The sequence below is a fragment of the Agelaius tricolor genome, unplaced genomic scaffold (genome assembly GCF_023055355.1).
Source record: "Agelaius tricolor isolate 1412-34295 unplaced genomic scaffold, bAgeTri1.0.p SCAF_20, whole genome shotgun sequence".
Taxonomy (NCBI): domain Eukaryota; kingdom Metazoa; phylum Chordata; class Aves; order Passeriformes; family Icteridae; genus Agelaius; species Agelaius tricolor.
Genome location: NW_027269280.1, coordinates 8507356 through 8528320, shown reverse-complemented (window position 1 = coordinate 8528320; position 20965 = coordinate 8507356). Strand labels below are relative to the sequence as shown.

Below are 20965 nucleotides of genomic sequence, written 5' to 3'. Positions count from 1 at the left end.
AAAGTAGAAAAAAATATTTTGGCCACCCACCCAAGGATTAATAGGTGGCATTTGAATTGTCTGTTCGCTGCTGGACTTGTTATGATATTTATCTTTTAGACAGGACATAAACTTGATTAAATAATACAATTTATAATGTAGCAATGACTGTTATATATGCTGTTATTCTGATCCACTGACTTTCATCCTTTCAGTATGTTGTGGTTTGAGAGGAAGTAAGTTTTCTGGGATATGCTGTGGTCAATATTGTCAAACAGTATAATATTGTTTCCTTTTCTTTCTTTAGACCTTCCCACCTCATTTGTGAAGGAAATCCATGATTTTGTGCTGGAGCAGTTCAACAGCAGCCAGTCAGAACTCCAGAAAATCCTCCACGATGTGGATCGACTGCACAACGAGCTGAGCCCATTAAAACTGCGCTGTCAGGCCAATGCTGCCTGTGTGGATCTCATGGTGTGGGCTGTGAAAGATGAGCAAAGTAAAAAAATGCTCCTTGGTCTCTGCAGTGTCTGGTTGTTGTGTTCTAAGTTGTAGAAATACTTATGGAGTAGATGGTACTCAGAGAAATATTAAATTTCAGTGGAATACTTTGTACTTTTAGAATACAAGGGTAAAACTTCCATCAAAGGTTGGCTGGGTAGTTAAACATCTCTTTATAGAAATGGAAACAGAAACTTCCTATTACTTATCTCTGGGGGATGCTATAAATGCTGGATTGCATGCATATTTATTTTCTAGTTTCTCTTTTATTTATTGCTCTTAATGTCATAAATATTTCTCAGTGGTTCTTCTGAAGTGCTTCATTGCTAGCAGGACTGGGAAGCTCTCTCTTACTTCTCCTCTATTTTCTTTCTTGTTGTATAAATCTTACATCTGCTGAAATATGTGGAGTATTTTTTCCCTTTGGACATTGCAGTATTTAATTTCTGTTCAGTGTGAAGTATGTTCAAAATCAGCTTTAAGTGCTGTCATTCTCTCAGTCACAGTGTTTGACAGAGCTGTTTGCTGCAGGTGCTAAGTTTCTAAAACTGTTTTTGCAGAAGCAGCACTAAATCTTATACCACAAGATTGAAGCTTATAAATTGTCTTCATTATTTTAGAAATTCCAGTAAGGATTGGGGTGTGTGTGGCCTAATAACAAATCAAAAACAGTTTTTTCTGTTGTTTTTTTTTATTTAAGGTGCAGAAAACCTGTGCATCAAGTTATCAGAGAAGCTTCAGTCAAAAACCTCAAGCAAAGTCATAATTGCTCACTTGCCACTGCTAATTTGCTGTTTGCAGGTATGTCTTTACAGTATTTGTCATTAATTACTGCAGTTGCTCACTGTATCAGTGAATGAGAATTTGGGGATTTTTGCAGGTTGCTAGAACACTTTATCTGCTCTTTTTATTACTTTCCATCACTGTGTTCTATATTTGGATTTCAGAGATTTGGTGTGAAAACTAGGAACTGCTTTTAGAATTTTCTTAGCTCAGCTACTTCTTGAAGAATAATATTCATGAGGGGTTTTTAACCAGGATTTAGTTTTTGAACTATTTAGCTTCTTAGTCCATTACACAAATAATTAAAATGTTGGGACTGGCAGGTGAGGTTTTAGATTAAGCCTTGGTTATTCTAATTTTTGTCTTCTTATTGGGCACTTATCCAGTCTTACAAATGTGGTGTTTTTCACCACATAAGTTGTAAGTTATAAGGTTCCTCTAAATGTTGGCACTTGTACAGTACCTTTATTTTTGGAGAATGCAGTTCATTCCATGCAACTCCTGTGAAAACACCCAGGAAGAGAGCAGCAAGGCTTGAGTGGTATATGACACACTCTGGAATAACCTAAAACAGTTAGAGGCTTAAAGTATCTAAATCTTCTACTAAAAAATGAACCTCTCAAAACTGTGTAGGATTTGTTTTGTTTTCTGTTTGTTTGTATTGAGCTGAAGTTACAAGCTTGCAGCTGAAATAAAAGTAGTGCTGTTTTATTCTAAAGCTATGTTTTGTTGGTTTTGTCTTGGTTTTTGGTTTTTTTTCCCCTTTTTAGGGTCTGGGTCGTTTGTGTGAGAGGTTCCCTGTTGTAGTTCATTCTGTCAATCCATCACTGAGAGACTTTCTTGTGATACCCTCCCCAGTGCTTGTGAAACTTTACAAATATCACAGCCAGTATCACACAGGTAAAGGAAAAAAGTTTATGCTCCAGAGTGATTGTTTTCCAACTTTTGTGGCTTTTTCATACATTTTGGTATTTTCTGGTGATGCAGCTGTAGGTGGAAATGGAGATGGAATTGTGTACATTTTTTTGGAGATGGGGAGGAGGGAAACAAATGAAATTCTGGTAGAAGTATATCTAAGGGTAAGCAGCAGAATTGCTGTGTCTCTTCTGCTGACACTGAGCACTTCTGTCTTGAGTAGGACTCTGCAGCCAGAGCCAGTGCATAATTATCCTCATAGTGAGGGAAAAGAATCACATACCCAGTTGGAACCTCCCTTGTTTGGAGTTGAGGCTGTTGTGTCTAATTCTCCTCAAAGGCTGCTTGTCTGCCCTCTAGCCTACTTTGCAGCCTGGGAGGCAGCCACTGACTCTGTCCAAAGCTGCTTCTTCTCCAGAGTGAACGAGGTCACGTTCCTCACACTCCCCATACCCATCCTCTGCTCCAGCCATGTGACTGTCTTGGCATTTGGCAGGGTTTTGTTGTTGTTTATAGATTTTAATATTGAGGGATGGTTTCCTGAAGAAAAATGTTCAATTCAAATCACTTGCTGATGCAAAAGCAGTATTGTAATGCTAGAGCAAAACGGTAAAGTAGTAAGTGGCTAAATTTAGGAATAATAATTTAGGAACAGTCAAATGCAATAATGGCTTGTATAGCTCATCAAGTGGTGCTGATTTCTGTACTCCTGTGTTCTTAGTAGGTGGGAATGACATTAAGATTAGTGTCACCAACGAGCATTCAGAGTCCACTCTAAATGTAATGTCTAGCAAGAAGGGTCAGCCATCCATGTATGAGCAGCTGCGTGACATTGCCATAGACAACATCTGCAGGTAAGAGGGGGCTGGCACCATGCTGGACATGTGCTGTCTCCCTGGCACCATGCTGGACATGTGCTGTCTCCCTGGCACCATGCTGGACATGTGCTGTCTCCCTGGCAGAAAAGCACAGTGCCCATTTAGAAGGTTCTGCTCTGTGCTGCCATGAAGTCTTTGTGCCTTGTTTGGTCGGGACTTTGTTTCCCTTCAGGCATCTCTTGGTTCTGTCTATGTCCTAACTGTAAAATTATTGTTCAGTCTTACTGTTTTGCTTCTCATGTCTGCTAGTCACCATTTTCAGTAGGTAGGTGCTTTTGTAGATACTCAATAGGTTTTTTTTGTTTTTAGCTTAGGTTGTCACATTGACTGAGCCTCATGTAACAGAAGGATTGTCACACACTCGTGTGGGCAGTGATTATTCTTCCCTTTTAGACAGCTGCAGAGGCCTAGAGGGAAGACATAGTTAGTGACTAGAGACAAGGAATTAAAGTTTCAAACCAGTGGATTCTGAATTTTCCTTATTGTATATTCCCATCATTATTGTTTCTGGAGAATGCAGAAGAAGAAACTCGGCTCATTTTTTAAAATGTATCTATAGTGTTCCTTGGCAATCAGTTCTTATTCTTCAGTATAAACCTGCTTCCTTCATTTATAGATAGCATGAATTTACAGTAGTTAAAAGTGATATGTTTTACTGATGCATTGTGTTTTTTCTGTCCATTGTTACTGCAGGTGCTTGAAAGCTGGCCTGACCATAGATTCAGTGATTGTTGAGGCCTTTCTTGCCAGTTTATCCAACCGTCTGTACATCTCTCAGGAGAATGATAAGTGAGTTGTCAGTCAGTCATAAAAGCAATTTTTCCTTCACTCAGTGAATCTGAGACTTATTCTAAGATACAAGTACTGGCAGCATTCATTATTTTAGAATTAAATGTCTCTTGAGATTAATGGGCGTGTTCATGGGGTCAAGGTCTTCCCATGCCAAGTCTTTGCAGAGCTGAGCCCGTTTTCATATTGAGAGGTATTTTCAGTTTTAGCTGATTGAATCAGCAAATCTTTGGTGAATGTTACCCAGTTTTGAGTGCTCAGCTGAGTGATGCTTTCTCTTCAAGCTTCAGCTGTCCTTTTTGGCTAGACACATCTTGTCACTTGTGGCATTTTGCTCTGCTTTTAAGAGCCTCACTAACCAAGAAGTCTCATTGGAGAGGTTCTGTAGCTGCTGGTCTGACTGTCTTAGTATTTTGCCCATCATTTTTGCCTTTTATAATGTTTTTAGAACAGTTTGTTCATGGGTTAGTGTGGACTTCCTCAATAATGAGTTTGGGAGAGGTTATTTTTTATTTTGAAAATCAGCTTGTGCAGGTATATCCTCTAATGTTGGGGATGTATAGAGTGGCAGTATTAAAGCTGCTGGTGAAGTTTAAATTTAGTATAGGAACTGTTACTTATCTGAAATGTAACTGAGGTCTTGATAACTTGTTGAACAGTTCCATTTATCAGGTTGGGATTTTTGTCTGTTTTCCTAACAGGGAAGCTCATTTAATTCCTGACCACACAATTCGTGCTCTAGGGCACATTGCAGTGGCCCTGAGGGACACCCCAAAAATGATGGAACCCATCCTGCAAATCTTACAGCAGAAGTTTTGCCAGCCACCTTCTCATCTTGATGTACTCATCATTGATCAGCTTGGCTGTTTGGTCATCACTGGAAATGTAAGAAAAGAATTGGCCAATGGAATGCCAGTTCATGATTCCTTTCCTTTAGTTAAATGGAAATATATTTTAGGAAGTGCATGTGCAGAAGGCCTTTAAGGCTTCTCTTTTCTGCACTACAGGTAGACACTTGTACTTTGTAGTCTTTGTGATATCAGACAACAAAAGCTGTGATAATGTGTAAAGTGCTGTCCCTGTAAAGAAGATGAGTCCCCATAGAAAATAAGTCTTTTATATAAAAAAAAGACTATAAAGCCCATCAAACTCAATGTTTTCAAAGGTTATTAAGAAGAAAATCTTGGCCTGTCACAAATTTTTTAAACTTGGCTGATCACAAATTAGTGGAGGGTATTTTCTTTTTGTATCAGTAAATAACTTTCAAAGTCTTGTTGGTTCATACATTTAGAAGTATGGAAGATTGTCTTCTCTACTCATATAAAGATTAACTTACTTTTTCCAAATGTTATTTGTGCATCTGAACAAGAAATTAATTGCCAGAACTCAGAAGCCTGAAAGAATGGTTTCCATCAGGAAGGCAGAATTAAAGAACATAATAAATTTGCTAAAATTTGATCAAATTAAAATATTCACAAAAGCCCTTGTACTGTTTGCTTCATGGAAGCTGAAACCATTGTCAGGTTGTGGCTGCACATCTATCTGAAGAACTTGGTAATACTTGGAGCATTTTACAGGGCTGATCTTTAGAGAGATTGTATTCAATAAGCTTTACTTAATGATTTGGTTTTGGTTTTTTGCAGCAATACATTTATGGTGAGGTGTGGAATCTATTTCAGCAAATCAGTGTTAAAGCAAGCTCAGTTGTTTACTCTGCCACAAAAGACTATAAGGACCATGGATACAGGTAACACTTGGCTGTGTCCCTTAAATGTGTGAAAACTCTATCAAGTGTTCTTTGTGCTGCTTTGGGTTTTTTCACTTTTTCCCACTATCAAGTTTTATTACAAGGTTGTAAATTGTACTGTTCTTTGATGTTAAAAAGAAATACATTAATTTAGAAATAATAGCCCTTCAAAACGCAGGGTTTCCTGAAAATGCTTTTCATTACAGGTAGCATTGATAACTTTTATCTCTGTGAGGAGTCGGTGAATGTGAAAGATAATTGATGACTTACATTATCTGTAATTACAGTAATTAATTACTAAATCTCTTAGCCCAGAAAAGCTGAGAGTGTGGTTTGTTTTCTTTTTAACGTGATCCTGGTACTTGTTACGGATTAAATGCAAACCATTAACAATTTAATTCTTTGTATGCAAGTTATGCATTGTTGTCCCCGCTGGAAGTAAAGATCATCACTGGCTGTGTTGGTACTTGGGATGGGCTGGATACCTCTCAATGCAGAATGGGAGCAGCTGAGAGGACTGTTCCTGTCAGTGGGTTTTAACAATGCAGTCTCAGCTTCAGCAACTGATATGAGTTGTGATTCTTCTGCTCAAGAGCTTTCCCAAAACAGAAACACTGCCCTTGGCTGCTTTTTTGTCTGCTACAGGAAAGTACTTAGAGTCCTTTCCTTGTGGCCATGACAGCATCGTAAATGGAACATCTTCCAAAGGCACAACTTAAAAATAGTTTTTCACTTAAATACCAATTGCATTTCAATTGTCAGTAAAATGATATGCTGCTCATAAAAACAGCAAGAAAAAAAACTGGGTGGAAATATGTCAGTAGCCTTATTACAAGAATTACTGCCAGTATTATGAAGAAAACACTGACAGTATAAAACCTGAGGAATTGCTTGTTCATAACTGTTCTTTCTCCCCAGGCACTGCTCCTTAGCAGTCATTAACGCCCTGGCCAACATCGCTGCCAACATCCAGGTGGAGCACCTTGTGGATGAGCTGCTGATGAACTTGCTGGAGCTCTTTGTTCAGCTCGGGCTCGAAGGAAAGAGAGCTAGTGAGAGAGCAAGTGAAAAAGGACCAGCACTGAAGGTCAGAAATGCACTGGTTTTTAATTGTGTGCAGCTGTGCTCTATGTGGGTGGCACTGCTGAACACACCCTGGCTGTGCTAAGCCTGAGGTGCATTCTGGTGGTGGAGTGTGAGTGCAGGTCTGGGTGCCTGACTGACTGTGTGGAGTGTCCCAGATAAACCAGGGCATAGCTGCAGTTCAGCTGAGGCTGCCTGAGTGTCAGAGCTGCAAAGGGAAGCATGGGATGCTCTGGAGTCAGTATGGGAGACAAACTGCTGCACTGACTGAAAGCTGTGCAACTCTGCACATGGAGAAATGACAGAGTGCAGATGGGTTGAGCTAGGAGGCACTGTTTCTTTAGTGTGAAGATCCTGAGAGCAGTTCTCACTAGAACATTCTACTCAATGCAGAGTACAGGTTATGAAAGGTATTCTGAAGACTTCATTTTCAAGAAGAGGTAAAGAGGGTAAAACACTGCCCATGCTGTGCTCCCCAAAGAAAAGCAAGGTTTTCTTCATTAGTTTGCCTATGTCTCTTCTTCTCAACACACTAAAAATTGCTTGATAAACATTAAAATGTTCAGTGATTTTTTTGTTCTATTTTCAACCACTCAAAAGGGATTTCTGTGAGAAGAAGAAAAAAAATCTTATTTTTCTTCTGCTACTGCTGATAGTTGACATGGATTTCTCTGAGTATGCCCAAGAATGGAAGTCAGTCCATCTTTTTCAGCCTCAGTGCCATGTATTATCATAAAGAAGCTGATATGCTGATATTTTTTTAACAAAAAGTGCTACTAGAAAAGTGGGTTTTCTACAGAAACTGTGTAGTTCTGCTGGGTTCTGGCTATTGCAGTTAGTTTGTGTCTCTGCTCTAACTCTGAAGCAGTGAGTCACATGCAGTGGATTGTCCTGAAGTTAACAAAAAACCATGGTGACTTTTCCCAGTTGTCCCTACCCCTTAGAGTATCTTCTGTGCTATTATTTTATTCCCTTCAAAAATATTTTAAGACCCATCTTTTGTTTGCTTTATCTTGACTCTCCAGGAAAGATAACTGAAATTTGTTTTGGTTGGGTTGTACCGTTATTGTTTCATCTGCAGACTATTTGGCTTTGTTTCTCTATTGCTCTCTTCTTATTTGTTTTTGCTTTTCTAAATTGCTTCCTTTTGGTTTATTCCACTTCATGCAAAGCTGTACCCTGTTAGCACATCTTCCCTGCCTCATCTGTGTGGGGCCAGCACTCTCTTGTAAGGAGGGAACTGGAGCATTCCCTCTTTCCCAAATCTAGTGTGGAGGGATATGGGAGGTGGGAAATACCTCAGAGAGATGTCTCAGTGTGGTGTCTGTGCCATCACTGTTTCCCTGATCAGAAAAGGTGAGAAATGATGTGCTGTGCACAGTGAATGTTTTCAATTATTTAATACTCTACTTGGCCAAGAGCAAACACACTTGTATAGCTGCAGTTTAAAAAGTCCTAAAAAGCCAAAGGAAATTGGTGTTTTCCGTATGCTTCTTATATTTCAATGGAAAAGGCTGCTCCTCCTGTTTAAATAAATTCTTGGAAATTATGTCTTTTTACAGGCTTGTTATTTTTGGCTTCATTTTGATAGTAAAATGAAACTTCTGGTAAACATTTGTTACTTGTTTGTGGCCACCCATTTAATGTGATCATTTTTCTAGCAGTTATTGAATATTTGCAGACTGTGTGCTAACAGGGGAAAAAAAATCCCCTTCAGTAGTCCATGAGGAAAACCTGAAAAGCTTTGTTAAAAGATTCCAGGGTGTTTTGAGTCCTGTGGATTTCATGGGTGCTCTCCTGACCACCCTGTGCACATCTCTTTGCAAGATACAGAATTGTAATTGCAATGTTTGATGCTTGAAATATGTCTTTTAGCAAATACTTTAGAAATGCTTTTGTAGATGTTTTGAGCATTTCCTTTTTCTTCTCAGGCCTCCAGTAGTGCAGGGAACCTGGGTGTGCTTATTCCTGTCATTGCTGTGGTGAGTATCCAATGGATCAGTTGTTGCAAACAATAATTTTTTTTGCATTTATGAAATACTGCTGCTATTTCAAGCAAAATGCTTTGATTGACTGTAGTGCAGAGGTTACCATCCAGGAGAAATGTAGTACTAATGTAAAATAATGCACCTAGCTCTAAGGGAGGGGAACATTCATTTACTGACAAATCTCTTGAAAATAAAGAATCTTTTGTGATTCAGGGTTAGATTGTTTCAAGCCATGAATTCAGGAGATTCTTGAGCTAAATGATACTGCAGGGAATATTACTTTGATTAATATTTGGCCTGCAGTGTAATAAACAGCACGTATCTGCAGCCTGAGGGGAAGTGAAAAGCAAAAATTAACAGAAACAAAGTAAAAAATAAATAATAATTTGGCACCAAAGTGAATTCTGCTTCTTAAAAGGAAAAAAAAAATCATTGATAAAGAAGGGGGTAAGTGTCCCATGTCTTCTGAAATGAGAATTGACTGTCAGGCTGAAAGCATTTTAGGAAATGTGCAAGGACACTGATGTCCATGCCAGACTCATTTATTCTAAAGCATATCTGTGTTCACTCTTGGATATAATTTTTTTCTGGGGAAAAAACCCATTTTTTTTAACAAAGTGCAAGTGCTAATTCAGGAAAAAATTGTAGATCTGGATCTCCAATGGAAAATTTGATACATCCAAGGCTTGTTACCAGGTCAGTTGGTCTATTTGCCTAACTGCTGTAGCTTTTACAAAAAACAGTCACATCTGAAAGATCCATAGACAAACTTCCTGAAGGACAAAAGGCATCATGCTGCTTGTTTCCCTCTTGAAGCTGAATTATTCTCTGGAACTTTTCCTGCACAGCTGCTGGGACGAAAGGGAAAAACATATCCCATGCTTGCAGTAGGGATGTCTGCTTGTAGTTTGTTCATACTGCACATCCATTAACAGGCAGGAAAAAAGAATTCATTTCATACTCTGCCCCCTCAAACCCCTTCACTGAAGTTTGTCAATGAGATCAGTCTAAAATTAGCACTAGTTAAAGATCAGAGGACTGTTCCTTTCCTTCCCATATCTCTTCCACTGGTTTTGTACATCAGCCCTCCCCAAATTCAGCAGTGATCACAAGGACCAGTTCCTAACTTTAAAGAAATGTGTTTATAAATGTCTTGGATCACTCTTATTCAATAGTTGCTCAGGTTTTGCATGAGTCAGCTAGTCCTGCATTGAGATGTTCTCGTGGGTGGCATTTTTCAGCTGTCAGTGATGCTGATTTGAGTGCAAGCAGGACCATTCCTTGCATATTGAGAGAAGATTAGTGCTTATTAGAGACTTAATGTATAACTTATGGAATTACTTTTCTGTTTCAAATTTTTATTGATGGTATATTTGTTCTGAATAGCTGGGGATAACTGCATTTTTCTTAACCAATGTGACCTTTAAATGCAGTCAGATAGTGCCAGAATCTGAAGCAAGAGTTAATGGTTACATTATGGTTGTTGAAGCAAATATTTGACTTTCTTGCACAATGTATGAAGATCATGAGTTTTGAGCAGTAGCTGATTTGCTTTTCTGCTTGACCTCTTTGCCTTGAATAATTAAGTCCCCCAAAACCCATATTGCAGATGCTCCAGCTCATTCAATCATTGAGAGACTAATTAAACCTAGGGCATGAATATTTAAGCTTTTGCATATGCTTTTCTTTTTTGTATATGCTTTCCTTTTTGCATACAGATAAAACAATAAAATGTGTATATGAATGTTAATTTCTGTTGTGTACTTCCAGTACTGAAAATTGTCTATCACCTGATGGACTTAAAAGACAGGAATAGGGGAAAACATCTGAGTTTCCTGTTCAGTGTCAGCTCTTCATCATTCATAATCATCAAATACCAGTATTTCACTGGCTGGCAGCTTGAAAAGCTTTGTGCATAGAGCATATAACTGGAGTAGATGCAAAATTACAAACAGCAATATATAAAAGCAATATTAAATCAACAAGTTAAACTTAATACTGGAAAACCACCTTTTTAAGAAAATTCCTAATTCTTAAAATAATGGTTGGTTTAAAGGTTACTTGTGTGTTTTTGCTAACATAAGACAAACTTATAATGTACATGGATAGATTGGTACAGTATTTGATATTGCAGAAACTAATAAAAATACTCTCACTGGATTATGAGACACATTTTTTAAAAGGTATGATGTAAAGTAAGGTATGCAGAGGTGAGTATGTTCATTGTCTTTAATAATTTGAATGTATGGTGCAGCTCTGTTCCTTGTACCAGGTAGGCAGTGATATTCTACAGAGTGTGGGTAAATCTTCTCATTTTCAAATGTGACACGTTTGAACAGAATTTGTGTTGTTACCAGAACAATTCAGAAAGTTTGCAGTGACTTGAAAGATTTTGTCCATTAAATCAAGCATGGAGAGTGCACTGGAATATTAACAGAGTGATTTCTATAAATGGCTTTTTTTCTAGAGAGGATTAGGTGATACTGAGCCAGTGAAAAGAGCATTTTGCTGACTGCTTTCCCTCTAAAGGCTATTCTGAAGATATTTATATCATTTATCAGGCTGGCATAATTCTGATACCTCTTGAACCAATGAAGATCAGAGGAAGTATTGAAGCAATACAAGTTAGATCAGGGAAAAGCAGTGGGTCCCTTAGTATTTCATTCCTCCAAGACATTTCTGTCTCCTCATACTTCATACACTGGTCCATGAGGCTCATTGTGTGCATCAGTCTGAATGTTAATACACATTGTATGTATTCACTGAACATTAAATGATGCAAGCAAAAGAGAGAATGGAGACTGAAATTTGATCTGTTTCAAGTTAGGTTGTGTAAAATGCCCAGGAGAGACTTATGTGTCTATGGCTGGTCAGGTATTCAGGATTTCCTTACTCCTATTTATAAACAGACATCCTAGCACAAATTTAGAGCTAGATTTCAAGACTCCAGATAGTCTAAACACTTTATTGATTACATTTTATACACTTGCAAAACACAAAGTGTAAGGTACTTTGTGATTTTTTTTTTTGCTAGTAATACACTTGTATCAGTACATGACACTAATTGCAGACAAATTATCTGCTGCTGTGAGTCCACTCATGAGAAACTACCTGTAGATAATACATTTTCTTTTTATACCAGTGACTTTTGTATTGGCTAATACGACAATAAATTTTCCTTTATGATACTGGTATTTTAACATATGATTAATTACACAGCCCATGTGTAACAGAGTGTTGGAGGATGTTCTCTGTTTTTAAGACGTGGCTGGGTTGGCCACTCTGCCCATGAACAGGAGGCAGCTGGTGCGGTGCTCGTAGATCAGGAACAGGAACGGGCGATCCACCACAAAGCGGATCTGGGTGGAGAGAGGCATGAACCCCACCGTGGTTATTGCTGCAGCCTCTGTGCCCTCCTCATTCACTGTGATTGTGCCTTGGTGATTGAACTGTTCAGAGAAACAAAACAGGAAAACAAATCAGAGAAATTGAGGCTCTCCTAAGTAAATGAATGATGTGCTCACAGCCTTCCCTGCTCCATATCCCACACCCCTGCTGGTCACCCTACACAGCACCAAAACCTTTGTGGTTTGTTCTGGGGAGAAGCCTGTTCCTGACTGACCACAACACTCTTAGTGCTTTTGCATCTGATTAAACATGTGCTTCATTATGTGAATAGACAAGGGCAAACCCACAATCCTCCCTGCTATATCCTCCAGAAAGGATGAGGAAAAAAATCTTGGTTTAGCTTACTGTGTAATATTATTACTGAGCTGCCATGTTTTTGGGTGATAGAGCTTAATCAGAGAGGAGGTGAAGTGAGGAGTAAATACCCTGTCAATGGTGATAGAGTTTAATCAGAGAGGAGGTGAAGTGAGGAGTAAATACCCTGTCAATGGTGATCTTCTCATCTGATATGCCAGAGTAGTCTCCTTTTCCATTGAACAGTTCTTCTATTCCCATGGATCTCAGATAATCAATCAAGTTATAAGTCTTCTCCAGCTTAAATTTAGGCAGAACCACTTCTCTTGTTCTAGTAAAAATAAACACAAAAAGGAAAAATGACTAAGCAGATATTTCTGTGCATGACTCCTTTGCTCTACAGACCTTGTATGGTTTGGATTTTTTGCTGTTTCCAGCAAGCAGGACACAGATATACAGGACTATACTTTTGCTTTCAAAACTTCAGCATCATGACTTTTAAAACTGCTTTAACAAATTAATTCCCCTGTGAAAACTGTTTGTTTGCCAATTTGATGCTTCATTTATAATGATTTGCATTATTTATGTGTATAAGGTATGTGACTTTGAGCAGTTCAGTGCGTGCTTGTAACAAGTGTTGAGCTGTCAGATTTTCCGAAGTACTAAACTGGAGATTTGTCACTTATCGTGTACAACAGAAATAGGTTGAATTCCTGGATAGCACATCAAATCATCTCCTTTTATCAAGTCTGAAGGCAGATACACCTGTCATCTTTGCCAAGGGAGGCTTTATTGTTTTTCCTCTCCCATAATTGCAATGTCCTTTGATTATGGAATGTGTTCCTTTTACACCCAGCTCTGTTGAAATGCTCAGTGCTGAATGGAACATAAGCTGATGTGACCGAGATTATTGGTGCAGAATAATGTTATTTTCACAGTCTTGTTTTTCCTCATTGTAAACTTAATCAGTAAGAATGTTTTCTTTGAATCTACATCATTAAATACTTAATAGAAAGAATTTTGAAACTTCATTACAATTTTCTACCTCAGTCATCCTTGATTTCTTGATGGTATTTTAATTTTGAGAGATCACCAGTCCTGTTTTTTAATTCAATAAATCCATTTTTGGAGGGTTTTTTTCCATATTTTTTATCAAAATATATTATCCTCTGCATGCTTTACTTAACCCTCATGAGTCTCATCAAGAAAATACATAAAGACTTTACCAAGATGTGCTTTTCAGCAGATACCTGTTTGTCATGCTCTTCTGCCACTTCTCCACCACTTGAGGTGTGATCTGCTTCTCGAGGGCTTTCATTCCAGCCAGTTTGTGTGGGAGCACCACGAGCATGCTGATGTTGCCCACGAAGGGCAGCTGGATGATGCTGCAGTCCAGCTCGGGGTCAGCAGCAGCCAGGAAGGTGCCCTTGGTCTGCATCATGGGCACCTTCACCGTCTGCTTCTCGTTCAGCCGGAAACTTCGCTTCGTGGTCATCTCCACTGGAAACTTGTTCTCCCAAGTTCCTGCTCATACAAGGCAGAAGACAGATAAACCCCTAGGTGGCTGTTTAATGAAATGTTCCCAGAATAGATTTACACTAAGCTTTAAGTCAGTTGGATTGGGATTTACTGTAGGAGATTATTGATTTCAGTGGAGCCTGAATTAGAAGACAAGTTTTAAAGTGACTTTGAAATTCCTGGCTTTCAACTTGCCATTGGGCTGATTTGAGTGTTCTGAATTAGAAAAGCAGGTGAACACAAACCAGAAATAAGAATTTGATTGGTGTGTATTATTTTTCCCTGTGAGGAACCTTGAAATTTAAACAGATGGGTTTGCTTCTAGCAGAACAGCTGACCCAGCTGTGTTTTCTGAGAGTTGTGATGCTGGAATCCATTTCTGAAGGCACCTCTTTGGAGAATGTTAGTGCTGTATCAAGCTAAGCAAGGGCTGTATTTGTTTTGCATAAAGGTGCTATGCTGAAGGCATTATGTTACCTTAGTCCATTCAGAATGGTTCATTTTCTGTCTTAACCTGAAGAATTGGGGTGTTGACTGCTCAATTCTATGGTCCAGTTGGATGGGATAACAGGCTCCTGTAGATGTGCTGAAATCTGACAAGTTTATGCCCAAATAATGCAGTCCAACACATTTTGCAGCCCAGAAAGCTTTGCCATCGGGGTTTTAAGCTTTTTATGTGGACATACTCTGGATACCAGAAGTATTTATTAACTGTTGGAAAGAAGGTTTTTTAAATGCAGTGTTCTATTGGTCGTTTGATAGAACTGTGGCTCTGGAATAAACATCATTTCTTAAGGGGCAGACAGAGCTGGAAGATTATAGTGAAAGTAGGGTTACCAGTATTTCCTGTAAAAACTCAGGAATTTAGATCATCATTGGCAAGCATGTGAGCAATGTGACTGTGTGGAGAGCCTGCAATATAACCTTAATTGATTCCTTAGTCTGACTTTGCCAGATTTACTGTGAATAAGAAAAGAAAAGCCTTAAGTCTGTCTTTCATTCTAACAGTTCCTGCACAGGTCAGGCTGATAGGGACCAGTTTGAGGAGTGATCAGACTGTGGTTAGTAGTCTGAAAGGTATGGGGTATAAAATGGATTATGCTATTCCCAAACAAATAGTCTCACTTCCAAGGAAAACCCAAGGAAAACCCAAACCAGTATCTGGCTGTTTTTCAGGGAGCAGAATTCACAGGTGAAGGACTCCAGCTGTCCAAAGACATGGGGCTGCTGTGGGCCAGGGAAGCCTCAGCAGCTCTGCCATTCACTGAGGGGTGGGAGACATGTTCAGCTCTTCCTGATGAAAGAGAGGAGCTGGGGAACATTTTTCTTGGATTCAGTTTTGCAAATGTGTTTGTCTTGGGGTAGAATACTGATCTCCAGCAGGAGCTGTGTGGCCAGCTGAAACCAGCTGGCACTTCATGACTTCTGTGACTTTCTGTTTTGAATCTTCCCCCTAGATGTCTTTTGGATCCATCTGTGGTGGCAGATGTTGTCTCCATTGAGATGTTGTGTCCATTGTTGTCTCCATTTGTCAGTTACCAGAACTGTCATGGCTAAAATAACCAAGTCCTACTTGGTAGGAATCTCAAATGATTATTCAGAACTGTGCAGATGGGGAGCAGGCTGGACATCTGTACAAGATAAAATGTGCTTCTTACCAACATAAATAATTTCCAATAGTTTCTTGATGGTCTTTAATATAAAAGGAGATGGAAACCTCACACTGTTTGTCAAGTATCCCACTACTCAATCTCACTTGTACTGAGCATCTCTGTATATCTGGAAATGCTTACAGGTGAGTCCTGAGGGCTTAACAGAACTTTTCTGCAGTGGTACAAACAGTGCAAATGGAAAGGTGTGGACAAAATTTGGCATGTTAGAAGGAGTATTGTGGAAACTAAGAAACCTAGGAGCAGAACTTGCTTTTAAAAAGTTCAGTTCCACTCAAAGCAGAATTCTCAAGTGACTGTCACTGTAAGACAAAAGAATGAGAGCAGTAGAGAATTGATCTCTGTTTTGAGGGTTAGAAATTACAGCCTTCAGCAGATGGCACCAAGGTAATTTGGACTAAGAGGACAGAAGAAAAACCCTGAAGTTTTTTTTAATCTTGATGGCTCAAGAGTTCCAATAACATAACTGTCTATTTTTGTGGTTTTTTTGTTATTTTGAGATGGCACAAGTAAAAATTTCAGAATTAAGCAAAAGGGTATTTCAAATTTCACCTAATTATGAAAAAAAAAGTATCTGTTTCAATTTGTATAGTCCTTTTCTTAGGAAGGTTTAACAAGCAGTAAAGCCCTGTATTTAATATGATGTGATCACCAGGGATGTCATCAAGGATACAAGTGAGTGCCTGTTGGATGGTACCTGAGAATAGGAGATTACTGGATTTAGTGCTAATGATTGCTTCAGATTCTTTTAGGGCTAAGTGGCATTATTCTAGGATGTAATTCCTTGCAAGTGAGTGGGAAAAGGTACATTTATAGGAATGTTGCTTCTATAACCTGCTGAGATGGCAGGTGTAAGAGAGGCCTTTGTTTCCTGGAAGCAGGAACATAACTGGGGAAAAATAAACTCCTTTATGAATTATGGAAAGGAGTGTGTTGTACTTGCAAACACTGTTACCTTTTGGGGTAATTTGTCTTTTCTTACCTGTGTTTTAAGTCACTTGATTTTCATCTTAAACAGTCAGAAACAGATTTCCTTTTATCCTCAGTTCTTCTTTCATTGACACCTCCCACCTCTGGCTCATTTAATGTAATTTTAAAAGTTGGTTGAAAAACTAACAGTCTTTCAACCTGAGGCAGATAACTTAGCTTGAAAATCTCACCACAGGCTCTTAGTTTAAATGTAAAGACATGGAAAATAAGGGTTTATAATAAGAATATATTGAAGAGTCTACTTCAAGCCTCTTTAACTGTTCAGCCTTTACTAATGCATGAAGGAGCCCATATCAGCAGACCATTCATGCTGAATTAACTGAGATTTTCCATGTAGTGAATGTTTTTTGGTTTTAGTTGTAGAAGAGCAGTGGTTTGGTTATTCTCTTAGGTCCCCTGTATGGACTTGTTAACAAGGATCGCGCTCTGATCATATTAAAAAATTGCTTCCTTCAAGCTGAAATTCTTTGTAGTCATTTGTATGAGTCCTGAATGCTTCAGAGATGTTAAGTGCTTTAACTGAAATCGACCTGTAGCATTCCAGTGACACCAAGACTAAATGTGACTAATGACTTGCATATGCATCTATACCTCCCCATCTGGTACTTTTACCAAGCTTATGCTTTCTGGGGCTATTCTGCATGCATATGTTGTCTTTCTGTCTCACTGTGAGTCATTAAGGTTTTGGAAGTAGTAAGCATTTGCTGTATGTATGCAATAACTTCAGAGCATTGTTGTGCTACAGAAACAGGCAAAATTGGGGTAATAATACAGATTCCTAATGAGAGAGTCTGTAGGTTTTTTGTAGTGTACATTAGACTTTAATTCTGTCTGGGATTTCTAATGACATATGGCAGTGCATTGCAAACTGAGAAAATCCATCACTGAGATTGAAATAATAGAGTCTTACCTTTAAAGTAAAGACAATTAAGAATCATCATCAGTGTTGTAGGGTTTATATTCACAAGAGCTTCCTTTATTAATCCCTTGGTCAGCTTCAAGATGCGTTCGTTGGTTTTGGCTATGAAACTGGGATCTGAGAAATCAGCTGCTTGGGCATCAGCAAAGTAGTATGTTTTCATGTTGGTTTTGAAATCATTGAGGACAGAAAAGTCTTTATGGATATAAAGGTCATTGACAGACCTCAGCGTGAAGCCGAAGTTGCGCCTGAAGAGCCGATGGGTGAGTTTGCGGAAGAGGTTGTGAACGGTCATGAGCTCGTATTTGCTGCTGGCATTAATGAAGTCTTGAAAGCCAAGAACTGATAACACTTCCTGCTGGGTTTGATCCTTCAGGCCCAGGGAAATCATAGCCATTGCAGTGGAAATACCAACAGGAGCCATGATAATATTGTCTGAGGAGCTGGCCTTGTCTGCCACGCTGCGGTAAAGGTTGAAGCCAAAGTTTGCATTGAGGATATTGAGGCGCTGGATTCTGGTTTTGCCTTGGAATAGTTCAAGAATATTTCCTTGTTGAACTTCAGAAACCATGTGTGGGGCAGCATCAATAACATCACTGTAGTCATCTTCATTCAGTATCCTGTCAAGGTCTAGGTAGTCCTCTTCCTCCTCCTCTTCAGGAATCAAGTCATTAGTGATGGTGTTTTCTCTGTGGAACTCGAGTGGTAGGTTTGGCATGTAAGTCCCATTTTCATGTGGCTGTGCACCTTTAAGGCTTTCAAAGTGCTCAGTGACGTCCTTGACTCCACAAAATGTGGAGGTTATGATGAGAGCGAAGGAAAGCAATTGAAATAGGAACTTCATTCTGACTGGTGAAAGCCTGGAAAACAACACAGTTGAGAGAGTCAAGGGTAATTGAATTTTAGTTATCTATTCCCTGATTTTAGGTTCATGCTGATTTCTGTGGCAGCAGCAGATCTATAGTTACCCTATTCGACAGCACTGTATTTTAGTGGAACAGATGTCAGTTAGATGGGTAAGTCTGTTTTACTGGTAATTGGTTTTGCTTACACAATGCCTCCAGCCTGCCAAAGAATTGGTTGACCTCCTCCCATACAAATGGTCATTACTGGCATATTTCAACAGTTACAAACTCATTACCCAGAATATGTGGGACCCTTTATTTTAAACTGTTACACTTGAACTGTGCACTAACTGTGTGAGTAGTGTGTGCTGAAAATACAGTGTGAAGTTAAGTTTGAAGATTTGAGCTTGGTAGGAAGAACAGGGACTGCTGATCAAATCCCCTGCAGAAACATACCAGAAGGCTGAGATGCACTGAAAAATTTGAAAAACAAACATCCTGTAGCTACAACAAAAATGGAAATTTTGTGGGAGTATTTTGGAAAAGCAAGGCAGCAATCTGGTGAATAAGGGCGATCTGGGCATGTGGAAGGACGCGAGTTTGCACTGAGCACCATTCGTGGGGCTGCACTGGGGGGAGAGTTGGGCATAAACGCCTCTCCTGGCCTGCTCAGGGCCTTACTGGGGCGGGTTACTCAATGTCTGTGCTCCCTTTCTGCAGCTCTCTGTCCTCATCTGCCACTTTTGTAATGGATTGGCTTGATTCTGCTTTTGGCTTAGTTATGTTTTGTTTCACTTTTCTGTAGCACTGCAGAACTCTTAGTGCTCTCTGTTTTCTTCATGGTGTGAAGTCTCTCTGGGCTCCCTTCAGAGCTTTGTTTCTCTAGGGTTACTATGATCCCAATTGTAGATTTGTAACCTCACTTTTTTTGTTTGAGAATACATTTAAGTAGAACCTGCATTTTTCTTAGGGAAACTTAATCAATCTCTTCATCTACTGAAGACATTGAGTACTGCATTTTAAAATTATTTTTTAAATCAAGAATTTTCTTCAGTATATATTTTAAGAGACTCCATCAGACTTACTCAGCTGTAAAACCCTCCACCAAGAAGTAGGTCTGAGAGACTTTTCACAATAATATTGAGTGCAGTAAAGTGATCTTAAAAATATATGAAAAAGTGTAATTGCCTCCTGCAACAGTCAGAGATCAAAATGCAGGTGTTCAATAGATCTGTTACCTGAAACTGAATGGGTGTCTGAATGCCAGGCCAGGGGTTTTGCTCAGACTTAACTAAAAAGTTTTTTCATGAATTTATAAAGTTAATCTCAATTGATACACTTTCTTGAGTAAAAGACAGTTATTTACAATATAATACAGGACAAAATACTGAATACAGTTAAAATGAAAATCTCACTAAGGTGTTGATTAAAATGCTTTTTAAATTAGGAAAGAGAGTTGTTGTGCAAAGTATAAAGGTTCACATACCTGTACCTGTTCACTGACCTGTATATCAGTGAATAAAACCTCGAAGGAAAATATTTTCAAACATGTTGTAACAGGCTTGAAATAACTGAGCTGACAGATTAGTTTTTGAAACTCTCCCCCAGACTAATTTGCTTTAAATCCTAAAACCATTTAAGGTGATCCTCCCATATAAAAGAATACATTGTTTTGCAGAAAGTATCCAAATAAGAATTTGTTTTACACTGTGACTGAGCATCTCGAGTCAGTCTTTTTCTTATTGTTTCTCCATAAATTCATTTGTTTTTTCCCCGCCCCCAGAAGTCAGGCCCTTAGGGCTGAGATACTCTGTCCAGTAACCATTGATAAACATTTTCTCTCTTGGCACAGCAGAATTTGCTGTCTGTATTCCCAACTTTACATTCTCATCTTCACCAAACTTCAGTTATTGCTCAGCTGCACTTACACAGGCAAAACTTCTCCCTTCTCTGCAATATATATGTCTTTGGTGAGATCTACCCAAAATCACAGGAGAGGTAAATGAAGCTTACCTTTAAGCCACTGTACGGGAAGGATGTGTTGAAAAGCTCAAGTAAAGGGAACAGCAGGGTTTAAATCTGAACTTTGACGCTGCTTTTTTGTGTATCTCCCAAAGTAAACATTCTCTAAACCAAACACTGCTAAACTTACTTCGTCAGCCAAAATCCCTCCCTTGCCTAGTGATCTCTGCTGAATTCTCTGTTGTTTGTTGAACTACTTTTATAGCTTTGCAGGTACTTGTTCCCTTTTGAGGAAGATCTTTGAGCAAAAATCAGTGTGTATGTAAAGTTTCAAAGCCAAGCATGCACATAAACTTGACTGTTAATGACAGGAAAAGCCATGTAGCTGCTGTTTGTGCTGAAATGGGGACGGGGGGAGCATCTTAGTGCAAATGTGTTTGAGGCCTCTGTGGTTGTGATGGGGTTTCTTCAGCTGGTGTTGTATTGGTGCAAAGATTTCCATTGCACAAACAGCTTTTTACCATAGTGTTGTTCACCAGCTTAAACTCAGACTGATTTTATTATAATAGAGAGATTTTTTTAATGCTTTTCCTTTTTAAATGACTAATCTCCCTCATGATTTACAAATGCATCTGAAGTTGGCTTTATGTAAGGTTTCACTGAAGTACTGCTGGCACTCATATCTTGAGAGAATTA

General features: G+C 38.9%; 2 protein-coding genes and 1 long non-coding RNA gene across 4 annotated transcripts in view; 2 read left to right on the top strand and 1 right to left on the bottom strand.

Moving 5' to 3' along the window:
• Positions 1 to 20965, top strand: part of PI4KA (phosphatidylinositol 4-kinase alpha) — a 54571-nt gene that overhangs the window by 10194 nt on the left and 23412 nt on the right. The window contains exons 11-19 of one of the 2 annotated variants that reach the window (XM_071445437.1): positions 287 to 478; positions 1181 to 1281; positions 2034 to 2163; positions 2903 to 3032; positions 3750 to 3845; positions 4547 to 4730; positions 5489 to 5592; positions 6511 to 6679; positions 8607 to 8657. In XM_071445437.1, the coding sequence (XP_071301538.1) occupies positions 287 to 478; positions 1181 to 1281; positions 2034 to 2163; positions 2903 to 3032; positions 3750 to 3845; positions 4547 to 4730; positions 5489 to 5592; positions 6511 to 6679; positions 8607 to 8657 (1157 nt within the window). Of the gene's footprint in view, positions 1 to 286; positions 479 to 1180; positions 1282 to 2033; positions 2164 to 2899; positions 3033 to 3749; positions 3846 to 4546; positions 4731 to 5488; positions 5593 to 6510; positions 6680 to 8606; positions 8658 to 20965 lie in introns of both variants that reach the window. The other variant, XM_071445436.1, reaches the window with a different exon arrangement.
• Positions 11609 to 20474, bottom strand: SERPIND1 (serpin family D member 1). Its single transcript, XM_071445438.1, has 5 exons — positions 20321 to 20474; positions 17454 to 18322; positions 13616 to 13889; positions 12552 to 12696; positions 11609 to 12112 (listed from the first exon to the last, which is right to left on the bottom strand). Exons 2-5 carry the CDS (start codon positions 18304 to 18306, stop codon positions 11921 to 11923), a joined length of 1464 nt encoding a protein of 487 aa, XP_071301539.1. The 5' UTR covers positions 18307 to 18322; positions 20321 to 20474; the 3' UTR covers positions 11609 to 11920.
• LOC139598712 (uncharacterized) lies at positions 12107 to 13373 on the top strand. The gene is made up of 2 exons (XR_011681990.1): positions 12107 to 12476; positions 12532 to 13373. It is a non-coding gene; the product is annotated as an uncharacterized lncRNA (long non-coding RNA).

What these genes read in the sequence shown, in the direction of transcription:
- SERPIND1 (XM_071445438.1), bottom strand. Translation starts at nt 18,306, where the DNA reads ATGAAGTTCCTATTTCAATTGCTTTCCTTCGCTCTCATCATAACCTCC. An exon ending in TAATTGTCTTTACTTTAAAG is followed by an intron (nt 13,890 to 17,453) that starts GTAAGACTCTAT and finishes TTGTATGAGCAG; the next exon opens with GAACTTGGGAGAACAAGTTT. An exon ending in CAGAAGAGCATGACAAACAG is followed by an intron (nt 12,697 to 13,615) that starts GTATCTGCTGAA and finishes TATTTTTACTAG; the next exon opens with AACAAGAGAAGTGGTTCTGC.